The 18,327-nt window shown below is 60.1% G+C and overlaps 2 protein-coding genes across 2 annotated transcripts; one reads left to right on the forward strand and one right to left on the reverse strand.

Annotated features, from left to right (window-relative positions):
- Positions 1-1,450: 1,450 nt before the first annotated feature.
- On the forward strand, positions 1,451-5,575 carry ADCK5 (aarF domain containing kinase 5). The gene is made up of 15 exons (XM_049765646.1): positions 1,451-1,477; positions 1,677-1,777; positions 1,985-2,134; positions 2,794-2,869; positions 2,965-3,165; positions 3,420-3,560; positions 3,638-3,751; positions 3,832-3,963; positions 4,044-4,127; positions 4,209-4,290; positions 4,358-4,436; positions 4,519-4,610; positions 4,666-4,918; positions 5,081-5,197; positions 5,287-5,575. The coding sequence occupies exons 1-15, from the start codon at positions 1,451-1,453 to the stop codon at positions 5,390-5,392; spliced, it is 1,755 nt and encodes a 584-aa protein (XP_049621603.1). The 3' UTR covers positions 5,393-5,575.
- CPSF1 (cleavage and polyadenylation specific factor 1) lies at positions 5,562-17,902 on the reverse strand. Its single transcript, XM_049765881.1, has 37 exons — positions 17,748-17,902; positions 13,317-13,344; positions 13,091-13,233; positions 12,927-13,007; positions 12,619-12,770; positions 12,372-12,518; positions 12,150-12,289; positions 11,967-12,077; positions 11,773-11,866; positions 11,595-11,682; positions 11,386-11,508; positions 11,253-11,304; positions 11,086-11,180; positions 10,937-11,011; positions 10,770-10,850; positions 10,565-10,654; positions 10,354-10,464; positions 10,118-10,259; positions 9,836-10,014; positions 9,622-9,758; positions 9,363-9,537; positions 9,039-9,245; positions 8,835-8,924; positions 8,613-8,756; positions 8,380-8,532; positions 8,005-8,121; positions 7,814-7,904; positions 7,505-7,589; positions 7,268-7,409; positions 7,026-7,178; positions 6,769-6,945; positions 6,630-6,696; positions 6,503-6,550; positions 6,184-6,339; positions 5,969-6,098; positions 5,754-5,892; positions 5,562-5,672 (listed from the first exon to the last, which is right to left on the reverse strand). Exons 1-37 carry the CDS (start codon positions 17,889-17,891, stop codon positions 5,625-5,627), a joined length of 4,335 nt encoding a protein of 1,444 aa, XP_049621838.1. The 5' UTR covers positions 17,892-17,902; the 3' UTR covers positions 5,562-5,624.
- Positions 17,903-18,327: the final 425 nt, after the last annotated feature.

Genomic DNA, 18,327 nt, shown 5'->3' on the forward strand with positions numbered 1-18,327 from the left:
ATTTGTGTGAGCTTCATTTCCTGATCTCTAGATTCTTTTTGTTTTGGGGCCACACCCAGTGGCGCTCAGGGGTTTTTCCTTGTTGTGTGCTAAAATATCACTCCTGGCTGGCTCTGGGGACCATATGGGGTGCCGGGATTCGAATAACCATCCATCCTGGTTTGGCTGCGTGTAAGGCAAATGCCCTACCACTGTGCTATCTCTCCGACCCTGATCCCTGGATTCTTTTTGGCTTTGTTTTTGGGCTATACCAAGGCTTAGTCTTGACTCCTGGTAGGTTCAGGAGACCCAATCCTGTTTGGTCGTGTGCAAGGCAAACACCCTCCACTGTGCTCTGGCTCCAGTCCACCCAAATCCTGTCTGGAAAGCTTGTGGGCACCAGGCGTCTTTCACTTAGGTGCTTCTGACTCCGAAAGTACATTTGGTTTGTGTCAGTGGCGGTGGATATTGGATAATAGCTCAGCTTGGGAGGGGCAGGCAGAGAGAGACACTAAGGTTGGAGTGAGGAGGGTTTTGTGCTCATTGTGAGCCTGGTACACTCAGGTGCCTCTGAGTCTGGGCCAGGCTCTGCCCCATGGCACCACCACCTGATGCCCCAGTGGTGACAAGTTTCTTTGCACAGTATCTGGTGTCATGCTCTCATGCAGAACAGGCGTAAGTCCAAGCAAGTGTGAGCAAGCATAAGAAAGCAGGCATAGGGCCCGGAGAGATGGCACAGCGGCATTTGCCTTGCAAGCAGCCGATCCAGGACCAAAGGTGGTTGGTTCGAATCCCGGTGTCCCATATGGTCCCCCGTGCCTGCCAGGAGCTATTTCTGAGCAGACAGCCAGGAGAAACCCCTGAGCACCGCCGGGTGTGGCCCAAAAACCAAAAAAAAAAAAAAAAAAAAAAAAAGAAAGCAGGGATGAGTGAACAGATGTGAGTGAGCAAGAGCAATAGGCGTGAGCCTGCTGCTGCTTTACCTGCTTCTGTGTGGAAATACCAGGTTGTCCTTAAATGTCCCCGACAGGAGACGTGGGGCCCTCCCGCCCCTCCTGGGATATTTAGACTCTGACTGGAAACTCGCCCTTACTGTGGAGTCTCCCTTAGAGAGCCCTGGGGCCGAGCAGGGCTGAGGTGGTGCGCAGGGGACAGCCTTCCCTGGGCCCCTGAGCTGCCTCCTGCCTGTGGGCGTTTTCCCGTGTGGCCAGTGGCCTTCAGCCACTGACAAGTCAAGGTCCTTTCTCTAGGTCTGGGTTGCCACGCTTTCAGTCCTTGACATCCCTTTTTTGTTTGTGTTTGTACCACATCCAGCAATGCTCAAGGGTCACTAATGATGGACTCAGTGGACCGTTGGGATGCGGTAGATCGGACCCAGTCATGCTTGCCAGGCAGGCACCTGAACTGTGCCATCTCTGACCCTAGCTGCCATATCTTTTACATCGTGTAGGCCCTGCCTGCCCTTAGCACAATGGACCAGCAGCTCCATGGGCAGCTTGTAAGATGTCGACTCTTCTCTGGTTCTAGCAAATGACATGGGCTGGTCCCCATGTGCACAATACCTGGCCCACTACTCCTACTGGCTCCAGAACGTTGCTTCTCCTGCTCGGACCTCCCTCCCATGGGGTGTCCCAGCAGCCTGGCCCAGGCCCCTGCTGGGGCAGTCTGGGGGTCCTGATGACCTCTCTCCTATGCAGGTTCTCCTCTGCCGCTTGTACTGGGCCAGGCGGAGCCCCCCGCAGTCCTGGCCCCCCACAGCCTTCCCCAGGAGAACCTTCAGAACTCCACTGCCTCAGAGGTGAGTATCTCCACCAAACAGTTGGCACCCTCCATGGGCTCCAGGCCTGCAGGGCTGTGTCTGGAGAAGGCTGAGCCATGACCTCTCCCTGTGTCTACGGGCACTTACGTGACTACTGCAACCAGGGCCAGGGAATGGGCCTGCAATGAGGGGCTGCCAGTGTGGTGCCGCTCACCCTGTGAGCGCTCTGTGCCGTATGCCCTGCAGGTTATTGGGCTCCAAACCCCTATGGATGAAGGTGCTATCAGCTACGGCCTTGGGCATGCCTCTGCTGCTGGGCATCCGCTATGCCCTGGCTGAACCACAAGACAAGAGGCGACTGCGACTGGTCCTGGAGGGTATCGGACGCTTCGGCAGGTGGGAAGAGCCTGAGCTGGGATGGGGGGGCTTAGGTAGGGGAGGCTGACGCCCAGGTCCCTCTCCCAAGATCCTCTCTCCAGCCTGCAGCCCTGTGTGGTGTCAGGATCACGGGCCCAAAGCCACAGCAAATACTTGCTCAGCCAGGTCCACAGCAGGTACCCAACAGACCAGGAGCGCTGGGCAGGCACCCCTGGTGCATCCACCAGGGGCTGAGCACACTGTTCCACTGCCAGCCTCCTCTTTGCTCCCTGGCTGGACCGTCCACATCCCACATCCCGTCTTGGCCTGTACTCCCCAGTTGCTGCAGGGTTTGAGGATTGCCTGCGACTTTGCCTTCACTGAGTAGGAGGTGGTTGACCTTGTGGGGAGCTGGAGCCTGCTTAGTGCAGGGCCTGTGTGTTCGCTGGCCTGTCTCCTTTCCTTACCCTGTGAGCTTAAGTGGCAGAGAACTGTCTTCAGCCACAACCAGCTCCCTCAATGGCCCCATCACAGGCCCTAGCCCTGTGGCACTCCCTGACCCAGGGCCCTCCTTTGGTCAGGCCCCGCTAAAGCAGGGTACAGTGAGTTTGGGTGGGTGTGTGGAGCAGTCAGGCCCAAAGATGCTGCAGTTGTTCGCTCCGCAGCCTGAATGGAAGGTCTGAGTGCTCTGCCCACAGGTCTTTGAGCGTCGGCCTGCAGATCTCCATGGACTACTGGTGGAGCACACATGTGACCCTGCGAGGGCTGCCTGAGGTCTGTACCAGGGCTCTGGGCCTGATGGGCAGGGAAGCAGGGTGGTGACCTGAGGAGGCCTCCTGCCACATTATTCCCTCCCTGCCTGTGGTCAGAACAGCCCCGAATACTTGGATGCCATGTCTGCCTGTCACCAGCGTGCAGCTGATGCCCTGGTGGCTGGTGCCATCCGCAATGGGGGCCTCTATGTGAAGCTGGGCCAGGGACTGTGTTCCTTCAACCACCTGCTGCCTCCTGAATACATCAACACTTTGCGGGTGCTAGAGGACAAGGCGCTCACACGGGGCTTCCAAGAGGTGAGTGGGACGCTGGCTGTACACATGGCCGACCCAGCTTCAGTCTCCTACGACCTGGTCCCCTGAGCAAGAGAGTGGTTCCTGAGCATTACCAGGTGTGGCCCAAAAATGAAACAAAAGACCCAGGAGGCGAGTACCCAGGCAGGGGACTGAGACCTCCCCACTATCCACACCGAGCCCTGACCAACCACACACGTAAACACTGTCTATACTCCCAGAGATTCCCCCCTTGTCCAACAACTCCTGCCCCACAGGTAGATGAGCTCTTCTTGGAGGACTTCCAGGCCCGGCCCCAGGAGCTCTTCCAGGAGTTTGACTATCAGCCCATCGCTGCTGCCAGCCTGGCCCAGGTGCACCGTGCCCGGCGCCACGATGGCTCTAAGGTGGCCGTGAAGGTGAGGCTGTGGGGCTAGGGCCAGGCCAGACAGTGGGAGGTGGACTGGGTGATGGAGGCCCCTCGCTGTCCACCCAGGTACAGTACATTGACCTGCGGGACCGATTCCATGCCGACATCCACACGCTGGAGCTGCTGCTGTGGCTGGTGGAGATCATGCACCCCAGTTTCGGCTTCAGCTGGGTGCTCCAGGTAACACTGGCTGCACCCTGGGGCCCAGCCCTGCCGTAGTCGCTAGTAGCCCCAACTCACCACCACACCCTGGCCCCCAGGACCTCAAGGGCACGCTGGCCCAGGAGCTGGACTTCGAGAATGAGGGACATAACGGGGAACGCTGTGCTCGGGAGCTGCAGCAATTCCCCTATGTGGCTGTGCCCCGTGTGCACTGGGACCTGACCAGCAAGGTGAGCTGCACCCCTCCTGGGGGGAAGTGGGGAGAGAGACGACCTGCCCGGCTTAGTGTCCTGCGCCCCTCTCCCCACAGCGTGTGCTGACCGCCGAGTTCTGCGAGGGCTGCAAGGTGACAGACGTGGACGGCATCCGAGGCCTGGGGCTGGACGTGCAAGATGTGAGTGAGCCGTGAGGGCCATCCATGGGATGGCCATGAGCATTGACCCTGACGCTGACTGGCCATTTCCCCCGCATTCAGATAGCCAAGAAGCTGATTCAGGCCTTTTCGGAGCAGATATTTTACACCGGCTTCATCCACTCAGACCCCCACCCGGGCAACGGTAGGCCAAGGCCCCCCGGGGAAAGCGGGGCCCTGGCCTGGTGGGAGCCAACGAGCTGTCTCCCTAGTGCTGGTGCGGAAAGGCCCTGATGGGAAGGCTCAGCTGATACTGCTGGACCACGGGCTCTACCAGTTCCTGGAGGAGAAGTAAGCTGGACTGAGGTCGGCTGGGCTGAGCTGGGCACGGCACCACCCTCCCTATGCCCCATGCTCACTGATTGCCCTGTAGGGACCGGGTAGCCCTATGCCAGCTGTGGCGGGCCATCATCCTGAGGGACGACGCCAAGATGAAGGCACATGCAGCTATGCTCGGGGTGCAAGGTGAGGTGGTGGTGGGTTGCTGGGCACATGGCTGATGCCTCACCACCCCCCCCAGACTATGTCCTGTTCTCCGAGATGCTGATGCAGAGGCCCGTGCGCCTGGGCCAGCTGTGGCGCTCACACCTGCTGAGCCAGCAGGAGACAGCCTGCTTGCAGGACACGGCCCGCGAGCACTTCGAGGACATCGTGCAGGTGCTCAAGGACCTGCCACGCTCCATGCTGCTCGTGCTGCGCAACATCAACACTGTGCGCGCCATCAATGTGGCCCTGGGCAACCCAATTGACCGCTACTTCCTCATGGCCAAGAGGTGGGTGGGTGCAGGGCGTGCATATCTTGTTCAATTCCCCGGCATCCCAATAACTATCTCCCGGTAACTGCCAGGAGTCATTCCTGAGTGCAGGAGTAACCCCAGAAACAAAGCATGAAGACTGGCGTGGGCGGTGGGCTAACACCCCCTCTCTCTGCCCAGTGCTGTCCGGGCCTGGACCCGGCTGTTGGGGAACACCCACAGAAGTATCTACAGCACCAGCCTCCTCTGCCACATCGGGGTCATCTGGCAGGTGTTCAAATTTGAAGTTTCCCTGAGGTGCGTGTGTGGCCGGGAGGGAGGAGCCCAGCCTGTGCCCGGGTGACTGGCCCAACTCCCCTCCTGATGCTGCTGCCCTCCGCCTACAGGCTGCAGATGCTGTCCATGTGGCTCACTGTCCATGTGGTTCGCTTCCTGTCACTGCTGGGCTTCCTCTCTGAGGCCTCGGCGCTGTCTGAGTACCTCGAGTCCTAGGATCGGACGCAGGATACGGCACAGCATAACACGCTTGCGCACGCAGGCCTGGCACCAGGTGGGAGGGCCAGGGCAGGAGATGGGGCTGCCCCAGGACCCAGGGCTTTGGAGCTTGTGCCAGTGTGAGGGCACGGTGTAGGCATATGGCCAGTCTGCAATGACCACACACTTTTTCCAAACCAATCTGATTCATTTGTGTTTTGTACAAAAAAGGGGAAGGGCTGTCTCGGGGCTAGAAGTGGGCCGTGACACGGTCTGTCTCCAAGAGGTCGTCCAGGATCTAGGGGAGAGGGGTGGAGAGTGCAATGAGGGGGGTGGCGGGTGGGGTAGACGGGCAGGGCAGGGCAAGCCGGGCACTTACGATATCGGGCGTGGTACCAATCTTCTTGGCCAGCTCCCCACGCTCCATAGTGCTAAGGTACAGGTAACGGTTGAGCAGCTCCCCGTCTAGCACATTGCGCACGGCGTTCTGCAGGATACGCCGATCCACATGCAGCATCCTGTGTGGGGACAGCAAACTCAGGGCAGGAAAGCGGGGGATGAGGAATGAAAGGACACACCAGCCACCATGCTCACCGGAAGGCCCGGGGGTTGAGGCCAGCATGGTGGGGCAGCATGGTGGTGAGCGCATTCTGCAGCATCAGTAGCCTACGGTAGGTCTTCTCCTGCATGGGCAGCAGGAGGCCGATACCACCATCCAGAGTGGCTGTGGGACACCACAGGGTGAGACCAGGGGACTGGCAGTGGTCACACACACACACAGTTGCCCTCTGCCCCCTTGTGCAACTCACCAAACCACGTGATGTGCTTGTTCTCCCACACCACTGACTTCTTGCTGGGCCCCTCAGCGGCCCCCCGGCACGGAGTCCTCCAGAAGGTATTGACGTGGGCACCCACGTGGAAGTCAGCCCGCCGCAGCAGGCGCATGCCCCCAAAACTCTCCTTGGCTGGGCCAAAGCAGCCCCCGTGAGCACCCGCCCGCCTGGTCCAGCCCAGCGCCCAAAACTCCCTGCAAGCACCTTCCCAGCCCAGCCCGGCCCAGCCCCCAAAACTCTGTTTCACTGGGCAAGAGCAGACCCAGCGACACCCGGCAGGGGAGGTGGCCCTCACCTTCAGGCAGGTACATGTACACCATGAGGTTGCGGTCACGATCCGACACTGATGGATACAGCACACGGCTCCAGCCCAAGCCACCCTTGGGCACCCCGAACTCCCCCACCCCCAGACCGTGCCTCACCCAAGAAGCCCAGCTGAGCGTTGTCCACCATGAAGTCGACGCTGTAGACCTCCAGAGGCTTGGCATCCTGGGGCAGGAGGACGGTCAGCCACAGGGCAGCTGCCCTCCATCACCCAACCTCCCCGCCCAGTGCACAGACCCTGGACACCAGGCTCAGCGTCTTGCTCTCCTCTTGGTAGCGAAGCAGGGAGACGCTCTTCATGACATCGGCAGCCAGGATGAAGTTCTTGACACTGATCATCTGGTGGATGTATAGCTGCGTGTCGATGAAGGCCATGCCGGTCAGCTCACTGGCCCGAAGGCTCCACAGGAAGATCTAGGGGAGCAAAGGGGGTGGGTGGGGGTTAAGGAGCAGAGCTGTGGGGGTTGGCCTGGGACACTGGGACGGGCCAGCACCTTCTGACCGATGGCGGACACCAGGTGGCCGTTGCAGTGGCACAGGGCCGTCACCGGACCCTTCTGCTCTTTCTCATACAGGACCTTGAACTTGTTCTTGGTCAAGGGCTGGCCAGGTTCGGGTACCACCTCGATCACATCCATGATGAGGATCTGGCAGCAGAGGGTGCAGGGTGGGGGTCGGGAACCCTGGACAGCGGCAGTGCCGGCCGAAGGCGAGGCCCTCCTCCTGGCCCCCTTACCCGCCCGCGACACGTGACCTCTTCCCCCTGCATGAGGCATGTCCCCGCTGCCACGTAGCCCTTGAGGCCGGACACAGTCTCCTCGCTGCGCAGTGACACCGTCTTCATGCATGTCACGTGTTCCCACTCCTCCAGCTCGATCCTGCTCAGGGCCAGGCAAAAAGGTGGGAAGCAGGCAAGCCAGCCTCAGTCGTCCCGTCCCCGTCCCCGTCCCATTCCCCAGCCCCCTGCCCGCACCTGGCGTTGGGGATGGCTTCCCAGCTGACGGGAGAGATGAGCTGGATGGAGAAAGCCTCCTGCTGGGGGTGGATGTAGCGCTCATCTGCAGACAAGGGCAGCAGTCACCGCAGGGCCACAGCATAAACACCAGAGGCCCGATGGTGGGCTGCAGCCAGAGCACAGCCAACCCAGGTTCGATCCCCAGCATCTCCTATGGCCCCCTAGCCTTCCAGGAGTGATTTCTGAGCACAGAGCCAGAAGTAAAGTAAAATAAAAAAATTTAAATTCAAAATTCAAAAAATTAAAAAGGGCCTAGGAGTGCCCCACCTCTCTCGATGTTCTCAAACTCCTTCTCCTCGCCTGTCATGCGTGGGATGCGGGTACATGGCGTATTGGTGCTGGTAGCTACAGCATATACCTGGGGGAGCAGAGAAGGGTCAGCCCAGGGACCTGGCTAGGCCGTTTCCTTCACCAGGGCTGGGTTTGTGTATGTGTTTGTGTGTGGAGGGGGATCAGACCTTGGACTCCACATGGTATGCAACATAATGGGCCGTGCAGCGCAGTGGGATCTTCCTGACAGGCCAAGGCGCGTCATAGGAGAGATAGGCAGGCAGAACACTGATCCGAAGCTCGCCCTAGGGAGAGGCTGTAAGTCCAGGGCAACAGGGGCCTATCTGTCCTAGGAGTGGTGTCAGGCCCACAGGGACTGGAAGCTGCCAGCCACCAGTGCAGCGAGTCCCCAATGGGCCCACGCCACGTACTTGGAGTGACCCATGGCTGTCAGCTCAGTGGCCAGAATAGGCCACTCCTGCTGCTTAGGGAAGGTGGCCCAGAAGCTGCAGCAGCCCTGCCTGTGCCCCACAGGTTCCCCGCGCCCGCCTACCAGGACCCACCTGTCTGTTGAAGTACAGGAAGCCACGGGGGCAGTTGACATTGTGGAAGGGTGCAAAGGAGTCGATAGGACCGTCAATCCCCATAGGGTGCAGCCGCAGGGCCCCCCGGCCTGTCACCAGGAGCCAGTGGGGTGAGGGGCCACAGATGAACACCTGGAGGCAGGCAGGGCTCAGTCAAGCCCCCACCTCTGTGGCAAGAAAGAGCCACTCCCTCAGGGGTCCCGCCTGCCTACCCCCGAGTAGCCGTAAATGTCCTCGAAGTAGCGGAAACGCGCAACTCGGCCCCGGGTCCCTGACCCCTCCTCTGTGGCACAGCCTTCCGCCTTCTTCTTTGAGGGTTTTGGCTTCTTCTCTCGGAAGTTTACATTGTGAGGGACCTGTGGGCACAAACGGGTGGGCTGAGCCACACTGTAAGGCCAGACACCCCCTACCCCCAGCTGCCCCCAGCGCGGCACCTTCTTGAAGCGGACTTTGAGGTTTCCCTGGCCAAGCTGGGAGTCATGGGGGAAGGCCTCATAGATGAGCAGCTCCTGGTCCACGTGCACCTGTGAAGCACAGGAGCACCACAGATGTTGGGGTCCACCGGCATAGGCAGGGGCAGGGTGGAGAAGGGTGGAAACAAAGGGGCCAAGGCCAGGGTCCGGCCAAGTTGGGCTCACCAGCAGGTAGGGCCTGCTCTGCCGGCTGCCCAGGGCCACAAGCAGCACCTCCTTGACGAGGGGCAGCTCCCCCTGCCGAGTGGCCTCTTCCTTGCGGGCCTCCCCCTGGGTGGTGGGCTGGCCAAAGGAGCTGTCCACTAGCACCCTCTGACCCACAGGGAAGTTCTTCACCAGGAACACCAAGCGCCAGTCGGGCAACTGGTAGATCTGGGAAGAAGGTAAAACAGAGAGAGCTGGGGGTCAAGGTCAGGGAGCAAGCAGATCCAGGGAGTTGGTCAGGGAGTAGATCTGGGGCCAGCCAGTCAACTGCGCCCGCACACCCACCTCCATGGTCCCGTTCTCCCGCACAAGCAGGCACCAGTGGGTGGGCTCAGCTCGAAAGGGTGCGGGGTCACGGTCAGCAGGGGGCTGGCTGCTACGGCGGGCCTCCTCCTTGCAGGGGCTGAAGAGGGACCCCGAGTCTCCGTACAGCATCTCCTCCTCGTCATCCACCGTGGGGCTACAGACGGACAGATGGAAGGATGAGCCCTGGACGCCTGATGTGGGGGCCGGCCTCCCCACCCCCACCTGCGGCCCCACACACCTGGTCTCAGTGCCCAGGCCCTCGGCCTCAGAGCTGGCCCGGCCCCCCAGCTCGTCACGGGCCCCGCCCAGACGGCTCTCTGTGGTGAACATGCCGCTGACATCACGGTACACGCACAGTGCGATGACCTTGGACTGCTGCAGGGGAGACGGGGAGGTCAGGAGGCGCAGGGGGTCTGGGAAGGGTGGGCAGGGTAGGAGCCCAGGGGTCCTACATGGTGCAGCGGGGGCTTGTGCAGCGCTAGGCGGTGGTGGCGGCCCCCATAGGAGTCACTCTTGAGCAGAAACATGGTCACGTGCCCCTCGGCACTCATGATGACGACGTAGGGGTCAGCCACAGCGCACTGCACGATGGGCGAGCCCAGGTCCACGGGGATGAAGTGCAGCTGGTTCACTGTGGGCAGACACATCAGGGGAGCTTTACTGGTCCAGGCCCAGCCTGCTCAGCAGGAGCCTTACACCGCACCCCCTCCCTATCACAACCCCTCGTGACCCACCTCCTTCTAGCAGGCGGATCCCGAGGGGAGACACTTGCACGATGTAGCGGTTGTCCCCGATGTTGCCGGCAAAGACTGTGGGGCCCTGTGTGGCAAAGCCACTGGTGTCCAGCTCCATGATCTCCTGGCCAGTCTGCAGGATCTGTGGGAGGCAGGTGTAAGGGACAGCGGGCCCTGGCCCCAGCACCCCAGCACAACCTCTGCCGCCCCCCCCCACCCCCCAGATCTGCGCTCACCATGGTGGAATCTTCCCGGCTCAGGATTAGAAACCCATGTCTTCTCCCATCGTCCTCAGCCTCGGCAGCACTGGGCTCCTGCTCAGTCCCCTCGGCCTTGGGAGTCTCATCCTGGGAGGACACGGGGGTGGGGGGAGAAAGGGGGACAGAGTGGATGGGGAGGGCCTCAAGAGTCCTGGGACACAGGTCAGAGCCAGGCCTACAACAGTACCTGCTCCTTCCTCATGGGGGCGATGACTGTCCACATGTCATAGCAGCCTGGGAGCTCAAAGGTCGTCACCACCTGGGGCCGGATGCTCTTCTGCGTGGGGGATAGGGGGAGAGGGGGATTCAGATCACACAGGGTACCGGGTCCCCCTACACCACCCAACCTACAATACTCACAGGGCCCAGGATACCTCTCCCTTCCATCTCACCTGCAGTACTGACAGGGCCCCGTTCTTCCCATAGCCGGAGCAGACCACAATCTCCAGGTCGGGCTCTGGACTGTTCTGAAACTGCAGCCCAGATGTGAGAGCTGCCCCTTGAGCGGCGCCCCCGTGCTCTGCCTGCCACCATGCCCCACCAACCCACGCTCTGGCACCTCTTCGGAGAGAAAGGCAGGCTCGCCCATGGCAGCATTGGCACAGGGTCCGATGTTGAGGATGCTGTCACACACCTGCGAAGCAGTACGGTCAGGGGCAGCCTGGCGGGAATTGGGGGGCAGGCAGTGGGGGGCTTGCCTTGTCGTACCTCGAAGGAGTAGGTGGCCAGCTGTGTGCCCGACTGGGCCTCGCTGCCATAGACCTCGATCTCATCCACCTCATCCTGCAGCAGTGACTTGTTCCCTGCAACAAGGTGGGTCTGAGGCCCCCTCAAATCCATGCGGCCCGACCCATGCCCACTTGCCGCTCCCTCACCTGACCAGCTCCCTGTGGTGTCCACTCGCTTCTTCTTGGAGGGAGGCTCTTCCTGCAGAGGGGATGGCGGGAGAGAGGAGGTGAATTCCCGAGGAAGGAGGCCCCAGGAAGCCCCAATCTGGCCCAGCCCCACCTTGTCTGTCACATCTCTCGAGGCACCAGCTGGAGGCTCCTGCAGCTTCTCCGTGTATTTGAGCAGCAAAGAGTTGCCCAGGCGCGAGCCGAGGAATAAGTACCCGGGTTCCATGGTCACCATCTGGGGGTAGGGGGTAAAGAAGGCTGAGGTGACAGGGTGAGGAGGGCCAGGGCAGCCACCCCAGAAGCAGGAGTGACCCTACTCACACTCGTGGTGAGGACACTGGCAGCCGCCCTGTCGAAGTGGAAAGCCCGGACGCTGCGCATGCCATCTGTGATGAGGGTCAGCACATAGCTGGGGAGAGGGGCGAGGGGCTCAGGCTGGGCAGGGCTGCAGTCAAGAGATTTGGGGACGGGGGTTTGGGGGCCGTCGGGGGAGACTCACATCTCGCCGCCCTTGAGGGAGACAACTAGCTTGTCATAAGAGATGAAGGCAGCCTGGGCGCAGTCCAGCGTGATGCGTACCCCGTCCTGCGTGCCTGTGGACACCGCCGCGCTCAGCGCCTGCTCACCTGCTGCCCCGGGTCCAGGCACCTGGCCCCCACCCCTCTGCCACGCCATGTGGCCCGCCCCACTCACGCAGCGGGAAGGCCGTGGTGCCGGACGTGAGGCTGTTGAGGGCCACACCGTAGGGGGGCACACTCTGATTGAGGTACAGCAGGGAGTTGACGGCGAAAATGACCACACCACCTAGAGAGGAAACGTCGGTAGAGGGGGGGCTCTGTCTCACAGCCCTCCCCATCCTGGCTGCCAGGGCCTCACCTATGGGCTTGGGCACCGCCAGGGCCTGGGTGCAGTCGAAGGGCAGGCTGGTGAGGGACCAGATGACCGGGTGCACCTTCTGGGTGATGTTCAGCGAGATGGCCACGATGGAGCACGTGTCCTGCCGCACGGCCACACGCCTGGGGGCGGCACGGGTCAGTCAGCGCCCACCCCAGAGGGCACCCGCACCCGCCCCAACTTCCTGAGCACGGAAGGGCTCACCCTGGCCAGGTCTGGTTGGGCTCAAAGAGAATGAGCAGGGTGGGCTCGTAGTAGCCGTGCAGGAACTGCAGGTCCACGATGTTGAGCAGCTTCTCGTCCAGGGCCCGCACGTCAATGATGTAGCTGGGCAGGAAGCTGGACCTCTGCCTGGGAACAGGGTCAGAGGGCGTGGGGTCAGAGGGTGAGGAGGACGGTTAGTCCCGGCCATGCCCCCATGCCCCTCACTCACCCCACGCCCCTCACTCACCCCTCGCCCACGAGGCCCTCGTGCTCCTCGGCCAGGCTCTCCCGGCGGAAGGGCAGCACCACGAGCCGCGTGCCGTAGATGAGCATGGCCGCACAGCGCCCGTCCGGGTCGACACGCACCCACGGTGTGTGCACGTTCTGCACAAACCCGTCCTGGAAGGCGCAAGAGGAGCGAAAGAGGTTGGGGGGCAGAATTAATGGGGTAAATGGAGGGAATGGGCAGTGGGCAGGGGCAGTGCCAGGTAGTGGGCAGCACAGGGCAGCAGGACCAGGCAATGGGCAGGGACTGTGTGGGTCCCAGCATCCTACCCTCAGCTCAGGCTCCTCGAAGTAGTGCAAAGACAGAGTCTTCAGGTCGTGAGTGCCTGGGTCGTACTCCACCACCGACAGCTGGAACAACGGGTGCCAATCAGGGATGCCCTTTGGTTGCCTTCACCCCTCACCTGGCCAGCTCCCCACCACCTTGTGCTCACCTTGGCGTCCTTGAAGCTCAGTAGCAGGGCATCGCGCTTGGCCCCCGCCAGCTGCACACTGGCCATGGACATGACGTTGCCGAAGAAGGAAAAGGAGGCCACCAGCTCCAGCTTCTCGCGGTGCTCTCGGTGCATTCTGCCATCTACGGGCAAGGAGTGGTGCTCGTCCTTTCCCCAGTCCTCTGCCACCCGACCCACCCCTGTGCTGTGCTAGCTGCAAGCTCACCTGTGCCCCTGTCGCTCCGGGCTGGGGCCTGCGGAGGGAGAGAGAAAAAGGGCGCTGAAGGGCTGCAGCTTCCTGAGGGCAGCAGGAAGAGCCATGCCCAGGCGAATGGGCTCCACTGTGCACAGCTGTCCTGTGTGACATCATGCGTGACGTCCAGGTGCTGGCCGGCCCACTTTGTGGGCACATACCCCCCCCAGCACTGATGGACACCCCAAAAGCTGAGGGTACCAGAAGCCCATTCACAGGCACCGGACACTATGCAACTTCTAAATCAACATGTAACTTGTTAGTCGCTGACCAGAAACTCCTGAGGGGCCAAAGCAATAGCACAGCAATAGAAACCTGCCTTGCAAGCAGCAAACCCAGGTCAATCCCGGGCATCCCATGTTCCCCCGAGCCTCCAGGAGTGATTCCTGAGCAAAGCAAAGTAAGCCCTGAGCACTGCCACGTGTGGCAAAACAAAACAAAACAAAACAGAATTATTCCTGCCACGAAAGGACAACTATTGGTAATTAGGACAAAGGAACCAGAACAACAGGATACAGAGCCAAGGTTCTGATGAGAACAGCTGTCAGCTGAAAGAGTCCTATCTGCTCTGCACGCCCAACAGACAGAGGAAGATCCGCAGCTGAAGGGTCGCCTTGGGGTGCACCAGAAATTCTCCCCAGGACCAGCGGGAAAATGCTGGTCATCCTGGCCAGCCAGGTTCAATGGCTGGCACCACATATGGCTCCAGGAGTCCTGGCCGGTGTGGCCCCAACCACAACAATCTCTCTCATCTCCAAAGGGCTCCTGAGTCCTGCACACGCCCCTTTTTGCCTTCCCAGATCTCATACCCAGCATCACATTGTTCCCAGGAACATCACCACCAAAAATGATCTTCGGGCAAGGCTGGCTGTGGGGTGTTCCTTCCCCCCACAACATACCACTAAGGGGCTAATAAGATAGTACCAAAATTAAAGCACTTGCCTTTCATCCCAATTACCCCAGTTCTAATACCCAGCACCACATTTATCCTTTGACCTCTGCCAGGGATCACTCCAGAATAAAAAAGTCAGAAATAGTCCCTGAACATTACCGGGTGATATTCCCAAAAAAATAAAGAAGAGAAAGCATGGAGGTAAGGCATTTGCCTTTCATGCAGAAGGACAGTGGTTCGAATCTCGGCATCCCATATGGTCCCCCGAGCCTGCCAAGAGTGATTTCTGAGTGTGGAGCCAGGAGTAACCCCTGAGTGTTGCCGGGTGTGACCCAAAAACCAAAAAGAAAAAGAAAAAAGAAAGCGAAGGATAAAAGGACATGAGGGCCAGAGCGATGGCGCAGCAGTAGGGTGTTGGCCTTTCATGCGGCTGACCCAAGACGGACCTCGGTTTGATCCCCGAGTCCCACATGGTCCCCCGAGCCAGGAGCGATTTCTGAGCACATAGCCAGGAGTAACCCCTTAGCGTCACTGGGTTTGGCCCAAAACAAACAAAATAAATGAAATCAGAGGTCAACCACTGGGCAGGAGCACTAGCATAGAGGGAAGGGTGCTTGCTCTGCAGCACCCAGATTCAATGTTCTGAATCCCCACCAGGAGTGATCTCTGTGCACAGAGCCAGGAGGAACCCATGAGCACTGCCAAGTGTGCACCCAAAAAGCAAGATCAACTCTGTTCTCAGGCTTCTGGTCCCTGAGTAAACCTGTTTTCTTTGTCCCAACCCTTGTGTTCTGGCAAGCATCAGTCTCTGGATTCCATGGCACTGTGAAATCACATTAGAAGGAAACTCAGTCAGGGGTCAGATTAATAGGGTAGCCAGCAGTAGACACTTTACTTCAACGAGGATAACCCAGGATGGACCCTGGTTCAATCCCCGGCATCCCATATGGTCCCCCAAGCCTGCCAGGAGTGATTTCTTTTTTTGTTTGCTTGTTTTTTGTTTTTTTGGTCACACCTGGCGATGCTCAGGGGTTCCTCCTGGCTGTCTGCTCAGAAATAGCTCCTGGCAGGCACGGGGGACCATATGGGACACCGGGATTCGAACCAACCACCTTTGGTCCTGGATCGGCTGCTTGCAAGCAAACGCCGCTGTGCTATCTCTCTGGGCCCACCAGGAGTGATTTCTGAGCACAAAGCCAGGAGTAACCCGAGCGCTGCCAGGTGTGGCCTAAAAACAAAAAAAAAGGGGGGGGGGACTCAGAAAGTCACAACCTTGTTGCAGGGCTTATATCACATGGAAAAAGTCAATTGTATCGGACAGTGAGATAGTTAAGGGGTTTGGAGTGTCAGGACCATACGGCTGACCTAGGTTCAATCCTCGGCATCCCACAGGGTTTCCAGAGCCTGCCAGGAGTAACCTTTGAGTGATGTCAAGTGTGGCCCAAAAACAAACAAACAAACAAACAAATGAAAGTTGTGGGGGAGTTGGAGTGATAGAACAGCTGGGAAGGTGTTTGCCTTGCATACTGCCAACCACCGTTTGATCCCCAGCATCCCAAAAGGTCCCTCCATCCCACCAGGAATGAGCACTGCTGGTTATAACTGAAAAATAAACAAGCACACAATTATTGGCATGGCATGATAGCACAGGGATCAGGCGTTTGCCTTGCATGCAGCTGAGCTGGGTTCCATTCCTGGCCTCCCATAGGGTCCCCTGAGCCTGCCAGGAGTAATCTCTGAGCACAGAGCCAAGAATGACATCTGAGTACCACCGGGTATAACTAAACACACAGAGCCTAAGAGATCACACCTCTTGTTTTTCTCCTTAGACAAAGCAAACAACAAAGCACCTACTCTGTTGTTCCTCCTAAGCCTATTGAATCCGGTCTTTGTCCTAACCTGATTGGCGAGACACGGAGCTATCCATCCATTCCCTCCCAGCGGCTTGTGGATGGTTTTCGAGTCTGGAAGCTCTCTACCTGCCTGGAATCCCACCTCACCAGCTTCACTGACAATTCGGTGGGGCCCAAAGTCCCACCAACCGGCCAAAAGAAAGAGTCCACGTGCCTGGTGCCTTGCATGCGGCCAACCTGGGTTTAGGTACCAGCATCCCATTTGATCCCTGGAGCACCACTGGGTGGAATTCCTGAATTCCAGGAGTGCTCCCGAGGTGCGGCCCCCAAACAAACAAACACCCCTCGCAAGAATCATGCCTGCCTCACATGTGCTCCCGAGACCCATGAGGTGGGTCTCACACACACACACACACACACACACACAGAGCAAGAATCATGCCTGCTTCGCATGTATGGTGGGTGCCTGGCCTCAGTCCAGACCCCAGGACCCTGAGGGTGCCGGGCAGGGCCAGGAGTCCCCCAAAACACACACACACAGATATCAACAGATACACACACACAGCAAGAATCATGCCTGCTTCGCGTGTATGGTGGATGCCTGGCCTCAGTCCAGACCCCAGGACCCTAAGGGTGCTGGGCAGGGCCAGGGATGCCCAGGGGTCCCCCAAGACACACACACAGATATCCACAGATACACACACACAGCAAGAATCATGCCTGCTTCGCATGTATGGTGGATGCCCGGCCTCAGCCCAGACCCCAGAACCCTGAGGGTGCCGGGCAGGGCCAGGGGTGCCCAGGGGTCCCCCAAACATACACACATACACACACACATAGATATCCACAGATACACACACACACACACACACACACACACAGATATCCACAGATACAGACACAGCAAGAATCATGCCTGCTTCGCATGTATGTACGGTGGAGACCCGGCCTCAGCCCAAGTCCCAGGGCCCTGAGGATGCCGGGCAGGGCCAGGGATGCCCAGGGGTCCCCCAAAACACACACACTGAGATCCACAGATCCACACACAGCAAGAATCATGCCTGCTTCGCATGTATGGTGGACGCCTGGCCTCAGTCCAGACCCCAGGACCCTGAGGGTGCCGGGCAGGGCCAGGGGTGCCCAGGGGTCCCCCAAAATACACACAGAGATCCACAGATCCACACACAGCAAGAATCATGCCCGCTTCGCATGTATGGTGGACGCCTGGCCTCAGTCCAGACCCCAGGGCCCTGAGGATGCCGGGCAGGGCCAGGGGTGCCCAGGGGTCCCCCAAAACACACACACACACACACACACACACAGATCCACAGATCCACACACAGCAAGAATCATGCCTGCTTCGCATGTGTATGGTGGACGCCTGGCCTCAGTTCAGACCCCAGAACCCTGAGGGTGCCGGGCAGGGCCAGGGGTGCCCAGGGGTCCCCCAAAACACACACAGAGAGAGATCCACAGATACACACACAGCAAGAATCATGCCCGCTTCACATATATGGTGGATGCCTGGACTCAGTCCAGACCCCAGAATGATGCCCGCCTCGCAGGGACGGTGGGCGCCCGGCCTCGGCGCAGACCCCAGGGCCCCGAGGGTGCGGGCAGGGCCAGGGGTGCTCAGGGACGCCCGAGCCCCAGGCCCACCTCGGCGTCGCGGGCCAGGCGGTAGACGTAGAGCTGCGAGGTGCCGGCCACCACGAGGTTGCGCTCGCTGTTGCTGAAGAAGTTGCAGTACATGGCGAACTCCAGCCCGGTGGGCGGGTGGGCCTGCTTGTACACGGCGTACATGGCGGCGGCGGCCGGGCTGCCTCGGGGCGAGGGGCCGCCCGGGACCCCGGTTCCGGCCCCCGGCTCTCCCGGCGGTTGCGGCGGCGGCGATCGCGCTCCGGCCGCGTCCGGGTTCCCGCCCTGGTGCGCATGCGCGGCGCGCCGCGGCGGCGGGGCGGCAGCGGCCTCTAGTGGCCGGAGGTCTCCCTGCAGCCGAGCTTCTGGGGCCCTGGGTTGGGGCCTGGTCCCAAGGAGGCTGCCATTGCAGGAATAGGGGAGTCTCTGCAGGGACTGGGGAGTCTTTTCCCCGCGGGCCCACAGGTCCCCAAGTCGTGTACTTGCCCAAGCAGGCTGGTGCACACCGGGGAGGACTTTTCTTGGTTTCATGCAGCCAACCCAGGTTGGATTCCCCCCAACAACACCAGGCCTATAGGTTCCCCCGAGTCCCACCAGGTCA

This window comes from Suncus etruscus, chromosome 19, assembly GCF_024139225.1.
Source record: "Suncus etruscus isolate mSunEtr1 chromosome 19, mSunEtr1.pri.cur, whole genome shotgun sequence".
NCBI classification, from domain to species: domain Eukaryota; kingdom Metazoa; phylum Chordata; class Mammalia; order Eulipotyphla; family Soricidae; genus Suncus; species Suncus etruscus.